This window comes from Pongo pygmaeus, chromosome 8 (assembly GCF_028885625.2).
Source record: "Pongo pygmaeus isolate AG05252 chromosome 8, NHGRI_mPonPyg2-v2.0_pri, whole genome shotgun sequence".
Classification (NCBI taxonomy): Eukaryota; Metazoa; Chordata; class Mammalia; order Primates; family Hominidae; genus Pongo; species Pongo pygmaeus.
In genome coordinates, this window is record NC_072381.2 from 13,476,099 (window position 1) to 13,497,944 (window position 21,846).

General features: G+C 48.0%; 1 protein-coding gene across 4 annotated transcripts in view; it reads right to left on the reverse strand.

Moving 5' to 3' along the window:
• Window positions 1–10,506, reverse strand: part of SEPHS1 (selenophosphate synthetase 1) — a 28,038-nt gene extending 17,532 nt beyond the window's left edge. For 2 of the 4 annotated variants that reach the window (XM_063669563.1, XM_054435381.2), the window contains exons 1-3: window positions 10,221–10,506; window positions 6,999–7,269; window positions 944–1,047 (exon numbers count right to left, since the gene is read on the reverse strand). In XM_063669563.1, coding sequence (XP_063525633.1) covers window positions 944–1,047; window positions 6,999–7,191 — 297 coding nt within the window. In that variant the 5' untranslated portion in view covers window positions 7,192–7,269; window positions 10,221–10,506. Of the gene's footprint in view, window positions 1–943; window positions 1,048–6,998; window positions 7,270–9,491; window positions 9,861–10,220 lie in introns of those variants that run through there. The other 2 variants (XM_063669564.1, XM_054435382.2) reach the window with 1 other exon arrangement.
• Between the last annotated feature and the right edge of the window lie 11,340 nt (window positions 10,507–21,846).

Genomic DNA, 21,846 nt, shown 5'->3' on the forward strand with positions numbered 1-21,846 from the left:
CTGGGCTGTGGCTTACCTGCCCAGTCTCAAGAGTATTGCTCCAGAGGAGAAAACGGACAGATGTGCGGAAGAAATATAGGTTTCCAATAATATGGTATTTGTCACTGGTACCTGAGGGTGAACACCCGCAACGTGGCTGCCTCATGATAAAGTCCCTACAGTGCAGCCTGATCCCACTGTCCTTGCCACACACGAAGAACACCTGGTATTTTATAGCAAACCGGATTTTCCTAGTCTCTCCACTGGCTCCTCCCGGGTGGCAGCGAATTGGGGTTAAAGGTTGGGTGGATCAAAGGGTGGCTGGCTGCAACTACACAGTGAACAACTGGGGAACACACTTCAGCAGTGTATCATCAGTAGCGAGGAACTTTAACTCAGTGGTCAGAAACCTACTACGTACAGCAGCACATCACACGGTGGTGGGTGTGCAGGTGGCTGGGTTGAGTGAATTAACCAGATATCTGAATTAATGTTTGAGGCATCTAATTGTGATGAGATACTAGCTCCTTAATTTCTTGAAGGAAACATTTAAGATCAGTCCTATTACAGAGGACAGTAACATCTCCAGCCTAAAACACAGGGGTGATGGAGGTTACCAATGTCAAAGAAGGGAAGGTGCAAGAAAGAAGAAAATGACAAAAACCTTAGTCCATTGACACGCTACTAAACAAGAAGTGTTCTTACTCACAGCATGTACTCAGGTGCAACAGCAGCAGAGGGCCTTCCCTGCTTCCTCCCTAATTGCTTTATGCCCAGTGCCAAGTGTGGGCAGGGGACAGGCCCGACTTCAGCGACTGCAAGAGTCTGGGCAGGGTGGGACAGTATAGTCGGGATATAACAGAAATAAAACTAAAACCCCACAGATACATACAAAACCCCAGCCACAACCCAAACCAAACGAATAAGCCCTTCCAGTCACAAAAACACATCAGCTCACGCTTACCATCATGTAAGGGTCGTCTACTATCGGGTAAATGTAATCTGTGGTTTGAACCAAGGAAAGCCCACCGTGCCTCAAAGGAATGACACAAGTATCCATTCCAATGCCTGTGGAGATGGAAGTCATTAGCATCCAAAAATAAAACGGGAAAGCCATTTCATTTTATACCACCAGTGCTCTGAACAGGAAGAGCTCATAAGATACTTATGGAAACTGCAGGCTGCCAATGAAGCCATGTGTTTCCTATCAAGAAACGTAACTGAAATAAACGTGAAACATATCCAGCTTAGGATGGAAAATACCAATGAAAATGTTACTCATCAAGACTCAACTCCAATATGGCATAGTTTTAAATCCTTAATGATGCCTTGAATAAAAATCTTTTTCACTGTATGACTTTTATTATTTTACTGTATTACTGTAGCGTGTGACTGGTACCATATGCAATTTCTTTGAAGATGAGAATCCTATAAATGGAACTTGGGTTATCTTAACTATAGTTATTTTGCGTACATCTTTATAGACATTATCGTATTGTCTCATCAGAAACTATGTAAAATATTTTTACATTGAAAAATGCTATTATTACTTATACATTTTAGTCAAAAGTGAAAATGACACACACACAGATGAAATGAAAGGACAAATCCCAATCGACAATTCAACAGAAATTTCCAATCAAGCCTGGATATAAACACTCTGGCGTCTATGTCAGAGGAGTCCCAAGACCACCAGTAGTACTAAAGATAAGCTACTCCTTGTCTTGGAGATAAGGCTGTACTCCTTTAAAAATTAGGCATTTTACAAACTCAGACTAGCATTACCACCAAGAAAGCTGAACACAGTGAGCAGCCCTACACCCCTCAGAAGGACACTCTTCTGTCCTCTTATGAGGACAGCTGTTCCTTGGTATCTGTGGGGGACTGGTTCCAGGACTCCCACAGACACCAAAATCCATAGATGCTCAAATCCCTGATTTGAAATGTCCCAATATTTGCATATAACCTACGCACATCTTCTCACATACCTTAAATCATCTCTAGATCACCTATGACACCTAATATGATGTGAACGCGACGTAAATATTTGTTATACTGTACTGTTTAGGGAATAATGACAAGACAAAAAAAGTCTATGCATGTTGAGATGCAACCATCCATTTCCTTCCCTGCATATTTTCAGTCTGTGGTTGGTTGAATCCCCCACGAGGATTCCGCAGATACAGAGGGGGACGCTGGACTTGCAGTCCAATAGCCAAAAGCAGGGAAAGAGCCAGAATGAGGACAAAAGGAAGCAAATTATGTGCCTGAATCTACCCTACAAATTCAGAATTTCAAACAAGTTTAAATCATATCTGAGTCACACTACAACGACCTTTAATATTCTGCATAAGTGAAAGAGCCGTGAAGCACTGCCTCACTCGGTCTCACGACAGCAGCAGACCTCACAGAGGCGGGTCATGGAGGCACCAGATCTTTCCTGCCGCAAAAATGAAATCACACTGAATAAAAAGCCATAGTCTGTGAAGACAGGCTGATTTTTTATTACACTAAATAACAAAGCAAAAACTCCTGCTGGAAGACCTCGCTTAGGGGATGGAGAAATGAAGTTCAGAATGGCAAGTTTCAACAATTTCAGGCACTGGATCAGTTTTCATTTGTTAGAGGAGAAGGTGTGCGATAATTCACGTAAACAGCCCATGGGCACAACCTCTCAGAAATCTGTCTCACCACACTCTTTAGCACCTAAATAGAAATACCACTCTTTAACTCAATGGATTCTCCCTAAATGGATAATTCTGACAACTGGTTATTCTGAGTATATTATTATTTACTTTGGAAAACAGTAAGAGGCAGTTTTCTTTCAGGCTTCCATTTAAACTGGAGGACTACTGAAAGAGACACTAAAATCGTTGCTGAATGTTAGCTTTAAATGTTCTTAATTTGCATAATCTTAAATTTGAATGACATATATTTGATTTGTAAAGCGCTTTATTTCGAAACTTAGCAAGTCCTTTGATCAGAGTAACTGGGGACTCTTGAGCACACCCCTAGGGCTGAAAAGCAGCTCCATTATCCACCGTTTCTCTTTCACACCTGTGCCACCATAGTCTACTAGAATAGGGTCTGGTGCTCTCCAATGTGGTTGACACTAGCCACAGGGGGTGGCTGCACATCTGACAAACAGGTGCTGTAAGTATAAAACAGACACCTGATTTTAAACACCTAGTACCAAAAACCAACATCTCATTAATAATGTCTTATATATACATACTGAAAAGACATTTTTATATATTGTGTTAAATAAAATAGATTATAATTAATTCCACCTGATTCTTGTTATTGGGTTTTTAAAAATATTACTATAAATTGAAAATTACACACGTGGCTTGCACTGTATTTTTGGACAGCACTGGTCTACAGTGATTGGTTTAGAAATCACCAACCACATTTCAAGGAAGGAAGAGAGAAGGGGCGAGCCTCAGATGCCCACAGGCCTTGAAAAACTAGGGTTTCCAATGGAAAGACAGAGGGATGGTCCAGAGGGAAGGTAACTGGGAACAGAGGAAAATGCCACAGGTTTGGGGAAGCCTTAAATACTAGACTGAACAGTTTAGGTTTAATGACCAGGAGGCAATGGGCAATCTTGCTGGAAGGTTTTCAGCAATACTGACATCCTCCATCAGAAAGACAACCCAAGTTATCATAACACTACCCACCCCCAACCCCCCCCAACACCGCCCCCCGCAGCAGCAGCAATCACTACTTGATAGCTTAGGCACCAGGCAACAAATGTCTCCGGTTCTAAGGCACACTTCTTTTAACATTTCTTTAGTTAGGATGCATTTAGTAATCATGTGTATATTTAAAAGCTATTTTGGTTAACCCTTCAATTAACACCATTTTTGAAGCCAGAAAACATGACATTCAATTAGAAAAAAGTTAAAAACATAAAACAGGCCGGGCGCGGGGGCTCATGCCTTTAATCCCAGCACTTTGGGAGGCCGAGGTGGGCGGATCACTTAGAGTCAGGAGTTCCAGACCCGCCTGATCAACATAGTGAAACCCTAACTCTATTAAAAATACAAAACAATTAGCTGGGTGTGGTGGTGCGCGTCTGTCATTCCAGCTACTTTGAGGGAGGCTGAGGCATGAGAATCAGGCCTGGTGGCCTTGAGGGCCTGGGAGGGCCTTGAACCTGGGAGGCAGAGGTTGCAGTGAGCTGAGATTGCACCACTGTACTCAAGCCTGGGTGATGGAGTCAGACTCTTTCTCAAGAAAAAAAAAAAGACGGCCGGGCGCGGTGTCTCACGCCTGTAACCCCAGCACTTTGGGAGGCCGAGGCAGGCAGATCACAAGGTCAGGAAATCAAGACCACTGTGAAACCCCGTCTCTACTAAAAATACAAAAAATTAGCCAGGCATGGTGGTGGGTGCCTGTAGTCCCAGCTACTCGGGAGGCTGAGGCAGGAGGATGGCGTGAACCCGGGAGGCGGAGCTTGCAAGGAGCAGAGATCGTGCCATGGCACTCCAGCCTGGGCGACACAGCGAGACTCCGTCTCAAAAAAAAAAAAAAAAAGTTAAAAAAATAAACATACAGCCGGGCACGGTGGCTCACGCCTGTAATCCCAGCACTTTGGAAGGCTGAGGTGGGTGGATAACCTGAGCTCAGGAGCTTGAGACCAGCCTGGCCAACACCGTGAAACCCCGTCTCTACTAAAAACACAAAAAAATTTAGTTGGGCGTGGTGGCATGTGCCTGTAGTCCCAGCTACTTGGGAGGCAGAGGCAGAAGATCACTGCTTGAACCTGGGAAGCAGAGGTTGCAGTAAGCTGAGATTGTGCCACTGCACTCCAGCCTGGGAGACGGAGTGAGACTTCATCTCAAAAAAAAAAAAAACAAAGTCAAAAACACCCGTACATATAGACCATATATAGGTGCGTACAGAGTGTATACACATACATGTATTATATATGTAAGTACAGATATACATGGCACACCTACACACATTTTTGGTACGACAATGCAAAACAGTAATTTTTTTTTTTTTTTTGAGGCAGGGTCTCACTCTGTCACCCAGGCTGCAGTACAGTGGTGTGATCTCAGCTCACTGTAGCCTCTGCCTCCCGAGCTCAAGGGATCCACCCACCTCAGCCTCCCAAGTAGCTGAAACTACAGGTGTACACCAGCAAGCCCAGCTAACTTTTGTATTTTTAGTAGAGATAGGTTTCACCATTTTGCCCAGGCTGCTCTTGAACTCCTGACCTTGAGTGATCCGCCCACTTTAACCTCCCAAAGTGCTGGGATTACAGGTGTGAGCCACCGCACCCAACCCCAAACAGTAATTATTATTTTATAGATTAGGAAACTGAGGCTCAGGAGGGCTGGGTGACATTCATGACATAATATGAGTTACTAGTAAGTGACTGTGCCAGAGGACGTTATAAATAGTAATTCTTACTTTATCCCGTAATGTTTTAATTTCATTGGTTTCTGAGCATTAAGTATTAATAGCTTTTCTTCTTGACAGTTATCTAACAGCTTCCTCAGTATATTCCATTTCTCAACAAATAAGCCAACATCAAACCCAGCTCGCTCACGTGGTATTTCTCCACAGCTTGGCCATCAGCTGGACAGCAGGAACTGTTTTCAAACTGAGCTCCTCAAAGTCCTGCAGGTCACCAGAGACTGGGGTGTAACATTTCTTCCTTTCCAACAAAAGCAAGTCTGCTTTTATCTGCTTTCTCTATCTGGGAGGAAAGGAGACCCCAGGCTCATAACCAATGAACTTTACAAAATAATGGGCAAAAAGAAATGAAATGAAAACCCTGGCTGGGTGCGGTGGCTCACGCCTTTAATCCCAGCACTTTGGGAGGCTCAGGCAGGCAGATCACCTGAGGTCAGGAGTTCGAGAACAGCCTGGCCAACATGGTACAACTCTGTCTCTACTAAAAATACAAAAATTAGCCGGGCATGGTGGCGGGGGCCTATAATCCCAGCTACTCAAGAGGTTGAGGCAGAAGAATCGCTTGAACCCGGGAGGCAGAGGTTGCAGTGAGCCAAGATCACGCCACTGCACTCCAGCCTGGGTGACAGAGTGAGAATCCATTTCAAAAAAAAAGGAAGAAAACTGATCAAGTCACACAGTAATTATCGAACATCCAAACCTCCAAAACTATGCGTCGAACACAAAAAAAGTGATCACAGTCGTGTACCGTGTACTTAATAAACTGCACAAGAAACATGAATAAACAATATCCCAGGAGCCCAGAATTTGTTTCTAAGCTCTGTGTTTGGGAAAAGTGAAATCACTCATGACATCAGGAATGTAGTAAAGAAAAAGACATTGCCCTGGTTCCAGATGACATCCTGGGGTCAAGAACAGATCCATCCAGTCCTGGGTCTGGAGCAGTCCCACCTCCTCCCCGCAACATGCTTTTCGCCCGATGCATCCTGCAGAGAACCCCAATGCCCTCCTGACACAGTCACTGCCATCCAAGTACCGCACAGGAACCCTAAGGCTTGATCCGCCTTTCCTAGGGCAATGAAGGGAATGTGAGCATTTTAGGAGTCCTTTTAGGAAAAGGGAATAAAGTATTTCTGCTTAATCTTCAGCTAACAGAAAATTCAATTTAATTAAAATTGAAAATAAAAATTAAAAAAAGTTTTTACTGTAATAACAATCTCAATTGCATACGCCATAATTTAAAAAGTCAAGAGTACCCCTCTTGATGCGTTTCAAGTACTTTCTCTACATAAGTTACAAGAACATAACATAGCAATCATAACATTGATTGCTCTTCTAATCCTTCCCACAAAAATTTAAAAAAAATAAAAGGGGGGTACGATGTACACTATTTGGGTGATGGCTACACTAAAAGCCTAGTCTTCATCATTATGTAATATATTCATGTAACAAAACTGCATGTGTATTCCCAGAATCTATAAAAGCAAAAAAATTAATAATAAAAAATAAACAGGCAACATAGGAGACGAGAAATCCGGTTTTTGACTCACTGATTGGATTGCAGACCATCAAAGAAACACTGGGTTACCTACCAAGCCTTGGCATAACGGCTCCCAGAAACTGCTCATCTTCTTGGAAGTGGTTCTCCTGTAAAGATTCCAGCAATTTTTGCAGGACATCTTGGGGCACTTTGCAGCCTGTGCCCTTCAGTTCAGTGAATCTGGTTAGCCGGAAGCTTTTGTCCAATTCGTAACTTTCCGGGTTAAAGGATTCCCGCGTAGACATGGTTCTTGGGCCCCGCTCTCCTCACGGCTCAGCCCCTCCCCTCCCTCTGCGGGTTGGCCGGGTTCTTTATGGATCCACCTGGGTGTCACCAAAACACAAAGATGCCATGAAAAGAATTCCCACGGGAACCTGCCAGCGAATCAAGTGAATACATGACAGCGAAAAGTCAATGTGACAAGGGCTGAAATCATCAAGACCACTTATATTCATCACAGCAGTGCATATGACAAAATAGATCTTTTCATAAAGGGACTATGTCAGCACAGACATCTATGCAAAATCTGACATCTGGACTGTGGTTTTAACTGCGGCAAGAGGGCCAGCCGTGCCACCTTGAACAGCAAATCTCAAAGGTTCTTCTAGGACTCAGCATTAGAACAGCACCTCTGGGCACTTCATGTGTCAACCTGGAAGCACTGTGGTTCAGAAAGTGACGGTCCTCGCTAAGGTGACTTTTCCGCAAAATCTTCTGATATCTTTTGCTTTATCACATAGAAAAATGAAACGCCCAATACAAACTTGGCAGAAAAGGGCATTAATGTAAATGCATTGGACAAAATTCTTCACGATGCTAAATCCTAATTTTAGAAAAACACGTTTTCCCTCTGAGCCCAAAGAATATACAACACAAGGTTGGGCTTGGTGGCTCATGCCTATAATCTCGGCACTTTGGGAGGCCAACGCGGGTGGATCACCTGAAGTCAGGACACAAGCCTGGCCAACATGGCGAAACCTCGTCTCTACTAAAAATACAAAAATTAGCTGGGCGTGGTGGTGCGCGCCTGTAATCCCAGCTACTTGGGAGGCTGAGGCAAGAGAATCACTTGAACCTGGGAGGCGGAGGTTGCAGTGAGCCGAGATCGAGCCACTGCACTCCAGCCTGGGCGAGAGTGAGACTCCGTTTCAAATAAAAAAAATATATATATACAACGCAATCCAAAACTAATAGGAGTCCTCTCTAAAGGGCACAACTTAAAAACTACAGTGGCAGTTTAACACAGTAAGGTCTGTGTTCTTCAGGCGAAAGCCGGTAAAGTTCTCTGATGTTTTCATGCAATGCTATTTCCTAGAAAGCAAACATCCAGCCCAACAAACTAGTACACACATCATTGACAAAATATGCTACTCCTCATTATCATGTCATTGCAGAACCGAAACAATAAATTAAGCCATACTAAATCACCAGCCTTTCGGCCCTGTGTACCACCGTTAGGTTTCTGGAACAAGCACTCCTATGTTTTTTAGCCTTTGGGGCTAAAGGAAAAAACAACATGTGTTCCTCGAGTTTACAAACCTCCAGACTGATACTTTATTGGGACTAGAATTACAGACACCCCAAGTTTTAACGGTTTCCCCTATAAAATTTATGATTAAGAACATAATTCCCATGTATAGAGTTTTCCATCCCTTGGGACGCACATCGCTCATATAAATCTCACGAAGCCCGAGTTTGGGCAGTAATCCAAACCGTCTTCACAAAAACATGGTTTGAGATGAGCAATGATTTCGGTAGGAAACGTAACATCTGAACAGGAGTCGGCCTTCGAACACGATTCCAAGAAGCCTCCCTGCCCAAAAAGAGCAGGCGCTGGCCGCAAGTGACAAGAGAGGAGAATTTTGAGGCCATCTCTTTAGAGTTAGGGGAAAGTTTGAATACCACTTTGACTTGGAAGGCGTTTCAACAAAAATAACAAAGTCCTTTCCTCAAAAAACACTTCGCATTTAACACAGCCTCACCCCTACCAGAAAAAAAAAAAAAAGAAAAGAAGAAAAAATCCAACGCACGAGGCATCCAGTTATTTTCCTACCTCCTACCTCTGGCTCCCAAAAAGGTGGGGAGGGGAATTGTGGGGCGATCACTTCCTTTTAAAATACTAACTTCTCAGAGTTTTAAGGGTGGAAAAAAGTTTAAAACACCTTGTACCAGGAAGGCGCTCAGATTTAAAATTCCAAATGGTACTAAGGACACAAATCAGCCTCACATCCTAATGAAAAAAGTGCTAGATTCTTACATTTTTGGAGAGCATGGGAAGGGGGAGGGGTGCTGGGGGAAATGTGCAGTGATTAGGGAACCAGGGGGATCCATTTGCATTAATCAGGGACGGTGCCCGGCGACCCCGCAGCCACATGTTTACGCCTTTAAAACAATGGCATGAATATTTAAAGCAACGTTTTTAGCCCTTTCCTTCCCGGGCACGTTTCCATGGTTTGGTTTTTTTTCTCCTCCAACGAGCGTGCGGAGCCGGGGAGCCGGTCAGCGGGGTGGGCCCGGCGCTCTGCCCCGCCAACCCCGGACCTACCTCCCCGCCGGCCCCGCACAATGGGGCGCGCTCTCCAGGACGCCCGCGTCGGAGGCGGCCGGGGAGGGGAGCAGGGAGCCCGGGGACACCTTCGGGCTCGGGCTCAGGCTCAGGCTCAGGCCCTCGCCGCCGCCTCGGAAGGCCCAGCAGGCCCGGGCTGCGGGCGGGCGGCGGGGCGGAGACGGCAGCTCGGGGCCCCGGCCGGGCCATCCCTGTTAGGGCCGGCGTGAGGCGGCGGGAGCCGGCGGGCACCGCGCGCGCGGCCCAGGAGCCGGGAAGGACGCCGGGACCCACCCGCCCCGGGTCGACAGGGCCCGCGTGGAGAGAGGGGGAGGCGGGGAGGCCCCGGAGGCGCCCCGGGACCCCAGGCCGGCCGCTCCCGCCGCGCGCACGGGCCGCCGCCGCCGCCGCGCAAAAATGTCGGCGGGCGAAAAAATTAACCCCTGCGTGGCCGCCGCCGCCCTCCCCTCCGCTCCTCCCCGCCCTCCCTCCCTCCTTCCCCGGCCCCGCGCGGCGGCGGCGGCGGCGCGGGCGGCGCTTCTTTTTTAAAGCGGCCCCACCAAGCCCGGCGCTGCCCCTCTCCAAGCAGGGCTGGCGGGGCCGGCAGCGCGCGGCTACCCGGCAGTCCCGGGCGGCCCGGAGGGGGATTTGCAACGGCCGCCGCGGGCCTGCGGACCCAGATTCCCCTTTAAGCCTGCGCCTCCCCCCCGCGCCGGGCCCGCCGCTTACCGGCTCGCTTTGCGCCCTCCGCCTCCTCCCGAAAACGGGCCGCGGGCCGCTCCCACAATGCACCGGGCGCGGCCGGGCTCCCTTAAGCGTCGCCTGAATAAAAATGCCGCGCCCGGCGGCGGCGGGGGCCCGGGCCCGCGCCTGGGCGCCGCGGGGGCTCGCCTGCCTCGGCGCGGCCCTGCGGGAGCCGGGCCGCCGCGCTCCCGCCGGCTGGGCGCGCGGGGGTCCTTTAAGGCCGGCCACCTCCCTTTAAGAGGCGGCCCGGGCTGCTGGGTGGCGGGGTGCGGCCCGGGAAGGGGGCGGGGGCGCCGTGCAGGCCCGAGCGCGGCAATGATTGGTCTCGGGGGAGGGGTGGGGGGTTGCAAACCCGAGGAGCAGTGGCATCCGTTGCATGATGCAAAAAAGGATTGATTTCAAAAGTTGCGAGTTGCATTGGCAGCCGCCCTTGGCGCCCGGGCCACCTTTTTCCTGGGCCCCGCTGCAAGGGCCGGGAACGTTTCCGCCACCTGGCCGGGCTCGACCGCGCGGCGCTCTGCGGGGCGCTGTCCCTGCTCCCCGGGTGCGCAGCGGAGCGTCCTGGAAGACAATGCCCATGGGAACAATTTGCACAGGAGGCTAGGAGCCCAGGAAAAGCCGCCTGGGCGCCAGGCAGAGGTTTCTTGAAAACACAAACAGCGCGTTAGATGCTTGGGGACTCCCAGCATCTGTCCTTCCTATTGTTTAGCTCGGCTCCGGAGTTCACGGGAGCCTCGTGAAATGTGGAGACGTCCTGCAAAGTTTCTTGAACACTTCATGTGCGTGATAGGAAGTCGAGGAAAAAGGTTTACGGTTCCCCCGCTGGTTGCATTGTTTGTCCTGCACATGTTCGAGCGAACATGGCAGCCGCAATCCTGGATGTGTTCGAATTGCCATCGAGGTGGGAGCTTCACGTCGTGAAATAACTTTTTTCCGGGCTTTCGAGATTCTAAAGCATTGCTGATGAAAATAAAGCAAATGCTTTCAGATATCGTTTAGAGCTTCCCTCTAAAACAGCAGTGTGCAGGAATGCCGATCGAACTTTTCTAGGCAGTAGGTCAGCATTTTCCAAATGTATTTGGGAGCAGAAATGTTTTGGGTCACTGGACCGTGCTTTACGTGGCACGGCAGGTTGGCACGCTACGCAGTTGCCCTTTTCGTTAATATTTTCGCTTGCCAGTTGCTCCGGGTTTTAATCCTGGGCTGGAGGCAGAAGTGATGCCACCTCGAAGACAGGCTGCTCCTGTCTTTGTGTCCTTTCTTCACACCCTGCAGTAAGTTTGCAAAGAACGTGTTAGCTTGCATTCTTTTATTTTATTTTATTTTATTTTATTTTATTTTTATTTATTTATTTTGAGACGGAGTCCCACTCTGTCGCCAGGCTGGAGTGCAGTGGCGCGATCTCGGCTCACTGCAACCTCCGCCTCCTGGATTCAAGTGATTCTCCTGCCTCAGCCTCCCCAGTAGCTGCGATTACCGGCGCCCGCCACTGGAGAATGGCTTCTCCCAGAGGGGAAGACAGGGTCACGGTTCTCATTAAGAGGGTATTGTACTAGTCAAGCCCGGAGATGTACTTGAACTGAAAGCAAGGGGAATGCAGTCCAGGGAAGGGATTTGGTGTGATTTAGCACATAGGAAGGAGAGGAAGAAGGGTAAGATGACCCCCAGGTTTCCAGTTTGCTGGGGTGGGGGGTGGGGGAGGGAATGAGGAGCGATGCTAATAATTTATCTAAGAACTGCTGAAAGGCAAACAAGTTTCGGGGTGAGTTCAGCTTTGGAAATGTTAAATCTGAGGTCTGCCGGATGGTGTGGGGGTGAGGCTCAGAGTTGCAAATCTCAGGTCTGCCGGATATTCCAGACCAAAGTTAATAGGGAAGCAGGTCCGGAATTTGGTGTGGGGATGGGGCTCAGCGATGCAAATCTGGGTGCCATCAGCATGTAAATGGCGTTCGAAGCCTCCGTAAGAGGTGAGATTAACCCCGAAGGGAGAGCTCAGGAAAAAAGTGAAAGAGACCTTGGACAGAGCTCTGCAGAACTTGGAAATCAAGTGGCTGGGCGGGACAGAGGCTGATCCCCGCTGCGTCGGTGGGAGGCCACCATCCTCAGAACCGGCTCTTCCTCCCCGCCTGCACCCACCACGAGCTCACCGGGAAGCAGTTCTCTGCCGCAGAGGCCGTTAGCCACAGATGCCTTACTTCATCCAGGGCCACACTACAGCCTTGGCCCAGATCATCTGGCAGAGTCATGCATCCTTTTCTTTGCCGGTGATGAGAGCTTCTTCCTTGGGTACTGCTTTGAGCTAGTCCTACGCTCCCCGCCAACTCCCGAGCTCACCGGAACCCCATTCTAGGGAGCCATCCCCGCTGGATTCTCAGGCTCTGCTGGTTCCGTCTGAGAGATGGTTCTCCTGGGTTGCGTTGTCTGGTTGCGGCTTATTAAAAATACCAGTTTACCGCTGAGCAGGATAGCTCATGCCTGTAACCCCAGGGCTTTGGGAGGCCAAGGCAGGAGGATCACTTGAGGCCAGGAGATTGAGACCAGCCTGGGCGACATAATGAAACCGCGTCTCTATAGAAAATTTAAAAAGTAGCCAGGTGTGATGGCGCATGCCTATAGTCCTAACTACCTCAGAGGCTGAGGTAGATCGTTTGAGCCCAGTAGTACAAGGCTACATTGAGCTGTGATCATGCCCCTACACTCTAGCCTGAATAACATAGCAAGACCCTGTCTCAAACAAAACAGAGCAAACAAAAAGAACTAATTTACCAGCCTCGCTCGAAAGATTACAGCTAGCAGATACAATGGGTTGAATTGTGTCCACCACAAAAGGTGTGTTGAAATCCTGACTGCCCCCCATACCTGTGAATGTGGCGTTACTTGGAAATAAAATATTTGCAGGTTTAATCAAGGTAAGATGAAGTCATACTCAATTGTGATATGCCCTAAAGCCTATGGCTCATGTTCTTAGAAAAAAAGGAATATTTGGGCTGGGCGTGGTGGCTTACGCCTGTAATCTCAGCACTTTGGGAGGCCAAGGTGGGCAGATCACTTGAGGCCAGGAGTTTGAGACCAGCCTGGCCAACATGGCAAAACCCCATCTCTACTAAATGTACAAAAATTAGCTGGGCGTGGTGGCACATGCCTGTAATCCCAGCTTCTTGGGAAGCTGAGGCAGGAGAATCGCTTGAACCCAGGTGGCAGAGGTTGCAGTGAGCTGGGATCATGCCACTGCACTCCAGCCTGGGTGACAGAGCAAGATGTCTAAAAAAAAAAAAAGAAAGAAAGAAAAGAAAAGGAAGATTTGGAGACAGCAACACAGAGGAGACACAGGGAAGATGGCCATGCATGTGAAGACGGAGACAGAGGTTGAAGCAATGCAGCTACAAGCTGCAGCGGAGGTTGCTGTCAGCACCAGAAGCTGGGAGAGGCAAGGAGGAATTCTTCCCTAGAGCTTTCAGAGGGAGCGTAGCCCTGCTGACAGCTTGGCTTCCCGCTAGCAGCCTCCAGGATTTAAACTACCCAGCTTGCGGTCCTTTGTTATGGCAGCCATGGGAAAAGACTCCAGCAGGTCGGAGGTGTATGTGGTGGGGAAGAGATGTGAAGAATCCCCATTTGGCCGGGCTCCCTGGGTGATTCTGATGCTTTTGAAGAACACTGACCTAAGAATTCCACTTCCTCTGAAACCCGGAGGGACGAGAGGCTGCCTGTTCTGTACCCCACATCCTGCTCACCCCAAAGCAGCAAAGCAGCTCCAGTGACATCACCTTCCTGTCACCTGCCCTTCTCATTCAGGGCTCATGCCATCCAGCACTGCCACCATCTACTGCCAGAAGTGTCACTCCCCTGCATGGTTTGAATCATGCCCATTCAGAAGTGGCCCCTGCTCTGTCATCCCAGGGGATGGAGAGGGTCCATTCTCAGGAATAGCAGCTGCTAGATGATGGATGTGCAAATCTGATGACCTTGACCTTAACTCCACTTTAGACACCCATTCTCATGGCTGTGCTGTGAACCTTCTCAGCCCTGGAAATCTTTCATTTTTTATTCGTTTAGAGATGAGCTCTCGTTATGTTGCCCAAGGTGGTCTCAAACTTCTGGGCTCAAGCAATCCTCCTACCTCAGCCTCCTGAGTAGCTGGGACTATTACCATGCTTAGCTAACCCTGGAAATCTTAAACACCAACACCCTCTCCCCGGTCCCGGAGTCTTCTCCCTTCTTTACATCTGACACCCCCACTCTAACTTCATGGGGGCCACCAGTCTCCTGAAGTGGATCCTTTTCATTCTGTTCAGCTTGGACCCCCTGAGGTTAGTTCTGCAGCCTCACCTCCCCTCAACCCTCTTCACTGACCATGTTCACTCCCGAATGTCCCAAACTTAAGCCCCTCTACCTGCCTTCTTTGTCATTCCACTGGGCTGGAGAAAACTCAGAACTTAGAGATCCTGCCATGATGGGCATGTCAGCCCCCAGTGCCAGCCGAGCTTTTCTGACAGCTGAAAAATCATTGAGTATGTTATTCCTGATGTTCATTATTCTCCCCAAGGGCTGGTTCACACTTTGCTGCCTTCAAGAGCAGATGCACCTTACAGAAAAAAATTCATGTCCTCAGAGGAAACCCTGTAATTCCCTCACCCTTCCCCGGCCCCACTACACTCCTCTGACCTCCAGGGTCAATGTCTTAGAGACAGGACTGCCCTCTGCCTGTCCCAGGCTGGTCCCTGCCTGTACCCTGACTTCCACCCCTCCATCAATAGCTAACCTTTCTTGAGGATTCACTACATACCCCGCTGCACAGCGTTTTAAAGCATTGCTCTTAGAATTCTCCCCACAGCCCCCTGCTGTAGGTACTACTATATGTTTTCCTTTCATGGGGATGGGAACCAGGGTTCAGACTAATTAAGTAATTTATCCAAGGTCACGGTCTTAGTTTGGGCTCCCCCAAAGTAGACCTGGAGACAAGGATTAGGGAGAAAGGAGTTAGTTAATTTGGGAGGTGATCCTAGGAAACAGAAGTCATGAAGCAGACGGGAGGAAACAGAAGGGAGAAAGCCGGAAGGAATGTTAGAGTGGCTTACCAACTGTGGGCACCTGGGACTCTGCCCTGTTGAGGCTGATCTGAGAAATGGTACGGAGCACCCCCTGGGGCAGGAAGACGAATGATGAACTCCAGTAGGTCTATGTCCCAATCCCCAGAGCCTGTGACTATGTTATGTTACAAGGCAAAGAGGAATTTCAGTTGCAGGAATTGAATGTACTGATCAGAGCCAAGTGTTGTAGCTCATGCCTCTAGTCTCAGCTACTCGGGAGGCTGAGGCTGGTAGATTATTGGAGCCTAGGAGTTCAAGGACACAGTGAGATATGATTGTACCACTGCACTCCAGCCTGGGTGACAGAGACCCTGTCTCTTAAAATAATTAAAGAAAAATTTGCTCATCATTTGAGCTTAAAATAGCATGGTTATCTTGGATAATCTAGGTGGATCCAAGGTAATCACAAGCCTCCTGAAAAGTGGAAGGGGGAATAGAGAGCTGGAGAGATGGGAGCGTAAGAAGGAATTAGACTGACACTGCTGGCTTTGAAGATGGAAGAAGGGGCCACAAACTGAGGAAAACAGGTGCCCCCTAGAATATGGAAAAGACAAGGAAGCAGGTTCTCCTTTAAAGCCTCTGGAAGAGAATACATCTAGCTGATAGCTTGATCTTAGCTTAATGAGATCCATATCAGACTTCTGGTCCACAGAACTGTCAGATCATAATTCAAGCTGTTATAGGAAAGGGGCCCTGATCCAGACCCCAAGAGAGGAATCTTAGATCTCGCACAAGAAATAATTCAGGGCAAGCCGGGCGCAGTGGCTCATGCCTGTAATCCCGTCACTTTGGGAGGCCGAGGCGGGTGGATCACCTGAGATCGGGAGTTCGAGACCAGCTTGACCAACATGGTGAATTCCTGTCTCTACTAAAAATACAAAAATTAGCCAGGCATAGTGGCGGGCGCCTGTAATCCCAGCTGCTCGGGAGGCTGAGGGAGGAGAATCGTTTGAATCCAGGAGGTGGAGGTTGCAGTGAGCCGAGATTGTGCCATTGCACTCCAGCCTGGGTGACAGAGTGAGACTCTGTCTCAAAAAAAAAAAAAAAAAAAAGAAAGAAAGAATTCAGGGCAAGTCCACAATGCAAAGCAAAATAGCAAAAGCAAGTTTATTTTATTTTATTTATGTATTTTTTAAGAACAAATTTATTAAGAAAGTAAAGGAATAAAAGAATGGCTACTGCATATACAGAACAGCCTTGGGGGCTGCTGGTTGCCCATTTTTATGGTTCTTTCTTGATGATATGCTAAACAAGGGGTGGATTATTCATGCCTCCCCTTTTTAGACCATATAGGGTAATTCCTGAATTGCCGTGGCATTTGTAAACTGTCATGGTGCTGGTGGGAGTGTAGCAATGAGGGCAACCAGAGGTCACTCTCTTTGCCATCTTGGTTTTGGTGGGTTTTGGCCGGCTTCTCTACTGCAACCTGTTTTATCAGCAAGGTCTTTGTGACCTGTATCTCATGCTGACCTCCCATCTCATCCTGTCATTTAGAATGCCTTAACCATCTGGGAATGCAGCCCAGTAGGTCTCAGCCTCATTCTACCCAGCTCCCATTCAAGATGGAGTTGCTCTGGTTCAAATGCCTCTGACAAAGCCACAAAGTTTGTGATAATTTGTCACAACAGCAATAGCAACAAATCTGTCCCCTTAAACTCATGCTACTGGCAGGAAAAGAAGCCATGATTTTATCCACTGACTCCTGTCCTTTGGTGGTTAAGGGTTGCCCCTGGATGTTAACTCCCCGGAACTCCCCACATGTCCTCTCACTGGACTGGACAAGACTGAGAACTTCAGGGCCAGCAGAGCTGCCCTGGAGTGCTGGGCAGGCAGGTGATTGAGGTGGGATGCTCTCAGTGTGCTGGCCCCTGCAGCTTTGGGTAAGATCAGTGAGTCAGATGTCAATGGCGTGGGCAGTGCTACCACAGTGCCCAGCTGTAAGTAGTGAAACCAGGATTTGAGTTTGGGCTACGTCTGGAGCCCATGCACCCAGCCTCCAGCATTCACTATTCCCACTCTTCTGTTTGAAATTTTCAGGCAGGGCACCGTGGCTCATGCCTGTAATCCCAGCACTTTGGGAGCCTGAGGCTGCTGGATCACCTGAGGTCAGGAGTTCGAGACCAGCCTGGTCAACGTGGCGAAACTCCGTCTCTACTAAAAATACAAAAAAATAAGCCGGGTGTGGTGGCAGGCGCCTGTAATCCCAGCTACTTGGGAGGCTGAGACAAGAGAATCACTTGAACCCAGGAGGTGGAGGTAGCAGTGAGCCGAGATCATGCCACTGTACTCTAGCCTGCGCGACAGAGTAAGACTGCATCTAAAAAAAAAAAAAAAAAAAAAAAGTAGCCAGGCATGGTGGTGGGTGCCTATAATCCCAGCTACTGGGGAGCCTGAGGCAAGAGAATCACTTGAACCTGGGAGGCGGAGGCTGCAATGAGCCAAGATCACACCAATGCACTCCAGCCTGGGCAACAGAAGACTCCATCTCAAACACACACACACACACACACACACACACACACACGCACACACACAATTAAAATTCATGTCACCTGTTTCTTTTTACTTTTTTTTTTTTTTTTGAGACGGAGTCTCGCTCTGTCGCCCAGGCTGGAGTGCAGTGGCACGATCTCGGCTCACTGTAACTTCCACCTACCGGGTTCAAGCAGTTCTCTGCCTCAGCCTCCCGAGTAGCTGGGATTACAGGTGCCCGCCACCACACCTGGATAATTTTTTTTTGAATTTTTAGTAGAGATGGGGTTTCACCATCTTGGCCAGGCTGGTCTTGAACTCCTGACCTTGTGATCCACCCACCTCAGCCTCCCAAAGTGCTGGGATTACAGGCGTGAGCCACCATGCCCGGCCACACCTGGATAATTTTTGTGTTTTCAGTAGAGACAAGGTTTCACTCTGTTGGCGAGGCTGGTCTTGAACTCCTGACCTCATGATCCACCCACCTCAGCCTCCCAAAGTGCTGGGATTACAGGCGTGAGCCACTGTGCCCGGTCACACCTGGCTAATTTTTGTATTTTTAGTACAGATGGGGTTTCACTGTGTTGGCCAGGCTGGTCTAGAACTCCTGACTTTGTGATCCACCTGCCTCGGCCTCCCAAAGTCCTGGGATACAGGTGTGAGCCACCATGCCTGGCCTCTTTTTACTTTTTAAAGTGGGGCCACTTGAACACTTAAGATGACACATGTGGTGACATCCACTTTCTAATGGACAACGCTGCCTTAAAGGATTCCCGGTTCCCAGAGCCCCAGACACAGGCATTTGGGCACCTACATGAGTGTTACACAAACACTTCACATTCAACATGTTCCAGATCAAAATAATCATTTTCCTTCCCACTCTCCCCATCCCATCACTCCCCACTATGTACTCTCTTGGCTGGTGGACAATCTCCTATGTTGCACGTGGTGGAACCCTGGCCCTTACACTGAACTCCTCCCTGTCTTTCCAGTCCCCATTCTGAGTCAGTTCTACCACCTTGATATTCCCCATCTCTCATCCCCACTGTTGCGGACTTAGTCTCATTTACGGTCTTTTGCTGTTTTGCTCATTTCCATCAGCCCAAAGTGATCCATGCGGCTGGAATGACATTTATCAAAGGCAAACCTGATCATGTCCTTTCCTTGCTTAAGACCATGCAGTAGCTCCCGTTGCCTATGACTCCATTTCTCAAAAAGTCTGGTCTTCATTAGTGGGTGTGCATGGATGAGTTAAGTAGGACATGGAGGAATATTTTATTTTTGTAGTTAGGGGTATTCATTTCAACACCCACTGGAAGGATTTAACTGAAACATAAAACCTGTGATTTCATGGACATTATTGTTCAGGACAAAAGTGAGTCAATTTACAAATGGGATCTAATTAAACTAAAGAGCTTCTGCACAGCAAAGGAAACTACCATCAGAGTGAACAGGCAACCTACAAAATGGGAGAAAATTTTCGCAACCTACTCATCTGACAAAGGGCTAATATCCAGAATCTACAATGAACTCCAACAAATTTACAAGAAAAAAACAAACAACCCCATCAACAAGTGGGCGAAGGACATGAACAGACACTTCTCAAAAGAAGACATTTATGCAGCCAAAAAACACATGAAAAAATGCTCACCATCACTGGCCATCAGAGAAATGCAAATCAAAACCACAATGAGATACCATCTCACACCAGTTAGAATGGCAATCATGAAAAAGTCAGGAAACAACAGGTGCTGGAGAGGATGTGGAGAAATAGGAACACTTTTACACTGTTGGTGGGACTGTAAACTAGTTCAACCCTTGTGGAAGTCAGTGTGGCGATTCCTCAGGGATCTAGAACTAGAAATTCCATTCGACCCAGCCATCCCATTACTGGGTATATACCCAAAGGACTATAAATCATGCTGCTATAAAGACACATGCACACGTATGTTTATTGCCGCATTATTCACAATAGCAAAGACTTGGAACCAACCCAAATGTCCAACAATGATAGACTGGATTAAGAAAATGTGGCACATATACACCATGGAATACTATGCAGCCATAAAAAATGATGAGTTCACGTCCTTTGTAGGGACATGGATGAAACTGGAAATCATCATTCTCAGTAAACTATCGCAAGAACAAAAAACCAAACACCGCATATTCTCACTCATAGGTGGGAATTGAACAATGAGAACACATGGACACAGGAAGGGGAACATCACACTTTGGGGACTGTTGTGGGGTGGGGGGAGGGGGGAGGGATAGCATTGGGAGATATACCTAATGCTAGATGACAAGTTGGTGGGTGCAGCGCACCAGCATGGCACATGTATACATATGTAACTTACCTGCACATTGCGCACATGTACCATAAAACCTAAAGTATAATAATGATAATAATAATAATAATAATAAAAGAAAAAAAAAAAGAAAAAAAAAAAAAAAAAAAAAAGTGAGTCAATTTAAATAAAAGTTTAAAGAAACAATAGCACAGGCTGAAGTAATAGCACTGACCAAGTAAATAATAGCTACAGGATAAATTTCAGACTTCTTAATATAGTAAAAAACAAAGCAAACAAAAAAATAAACGCTTTGTGACCAAGCCTCCTTCTCTCCCTTCCTTCCTTCTTTCCTTCCTTCCTTCTTTCCTTCCTCTCTCCCTCCTTCCCTCCTTCCCTCCCTTCCTTCCTTCCTTTCTTTCTCTCTTTCCCCCTCCCCTCCCCTCCCCTCCTTTCCTTTTTGACAGAGTCTCACTGTGTTACCCAGGCTGGAGTGCAGTGGCGTGATCTCAGCTCATTGCAACCTCCACCTCCTGGGTCCAAGCAATTCTCCTGCCTCAGCCTCCCGAGTAGCTGGAATTACAGATGCCTGCCACCATGCCTGGCTAATTTTCATATTTTTAGTAGAGATGGGGTTTTGCCATGTTGGCCAGGCTGGTCTCAAACTCCTGACCTCAGGTGATCCGCCCACCTTGGCCTCCCAAAGTACTGGGATTACAGGCATGAGCCACAGTGCCCGGCCTACTTTTCTTTCTTTTTTGAGAATGGTCTGGCTCTGTTACCCAGGTCGGAATGCAGTGGTGTCACCATACAGCTCACTACAGCCTTGAACTTCTGGGCTTGAGAGATCCTCCTGCCTCGGCCTCCCAAAGTGCAGAAATTACAGGTGTGAGCCACCGCAGCCAGGCTTCTACTTTTCTTCTCTAATCTAATCTACCCTATTCAGCCCTACAGCCACACTGAGTGGCTTCCAGATCTCCGGACTCACTTCTCTTTCTTCACGAAGTGTCTCAGCAAGTACTATTTCTTCACCAGCTCTCCCTCTTCCACCCTCGTCACTTCTGGTGAAAATGGATGATAACTGAATTTGTGAGATTCAGCTCCAAGAGTCTCCTCTCTGAAGGGCTCTCTAGATACTCTAGGGAGAGTGAACACCCTATTCTTGGTAGACAGACTAATAATCGCTGAAGGTACCCTCATCCTCATCTCCAGAACCTGTGAATGAATATAGTATCTTCCATGGCAAAAAGGGCTTTGCAGATGTGATTAAACTAATGATCTTGAGATAGGAGACTATCCCAGATTATCCAGGTGAGCTCAATGTCATCACAAGGGACACAGGAGGGTCCACAAGAAACAGATTCTCCCCTGAAGCCTCCAGAAGACACACAGCTCTGCCCACCCATTTTTGTTTTTATGTATGTATGTATTTGTTTGTTTGTTTTTTTGAGATGGAATCTCGCTCTGTCGCCCAGGCTGGAGTGCAGTGGTGCGATCTTGGCTCACTGCAACCTCTGCCTCCTGGGTTCAAGAGATTCTCCCATCTCAGTCTCCCGAGTAGGGATTACATGCCTGGGCTTACAGGCATGCGCCACCATGCCAGGGTAATTTTTGTATTTTTAGTAGAGATGGGGTTTCACCGTGTTGGCCAAACCGGTCTCGAACTCCTGACCTCAGGTGATCTGCCTGCCTCGGCCTCTCAAAGTGCTGGGATTATAGGTGTGAGCCACTGCACCTGGCCTATTTTTATTTTTATATTTTTTACTA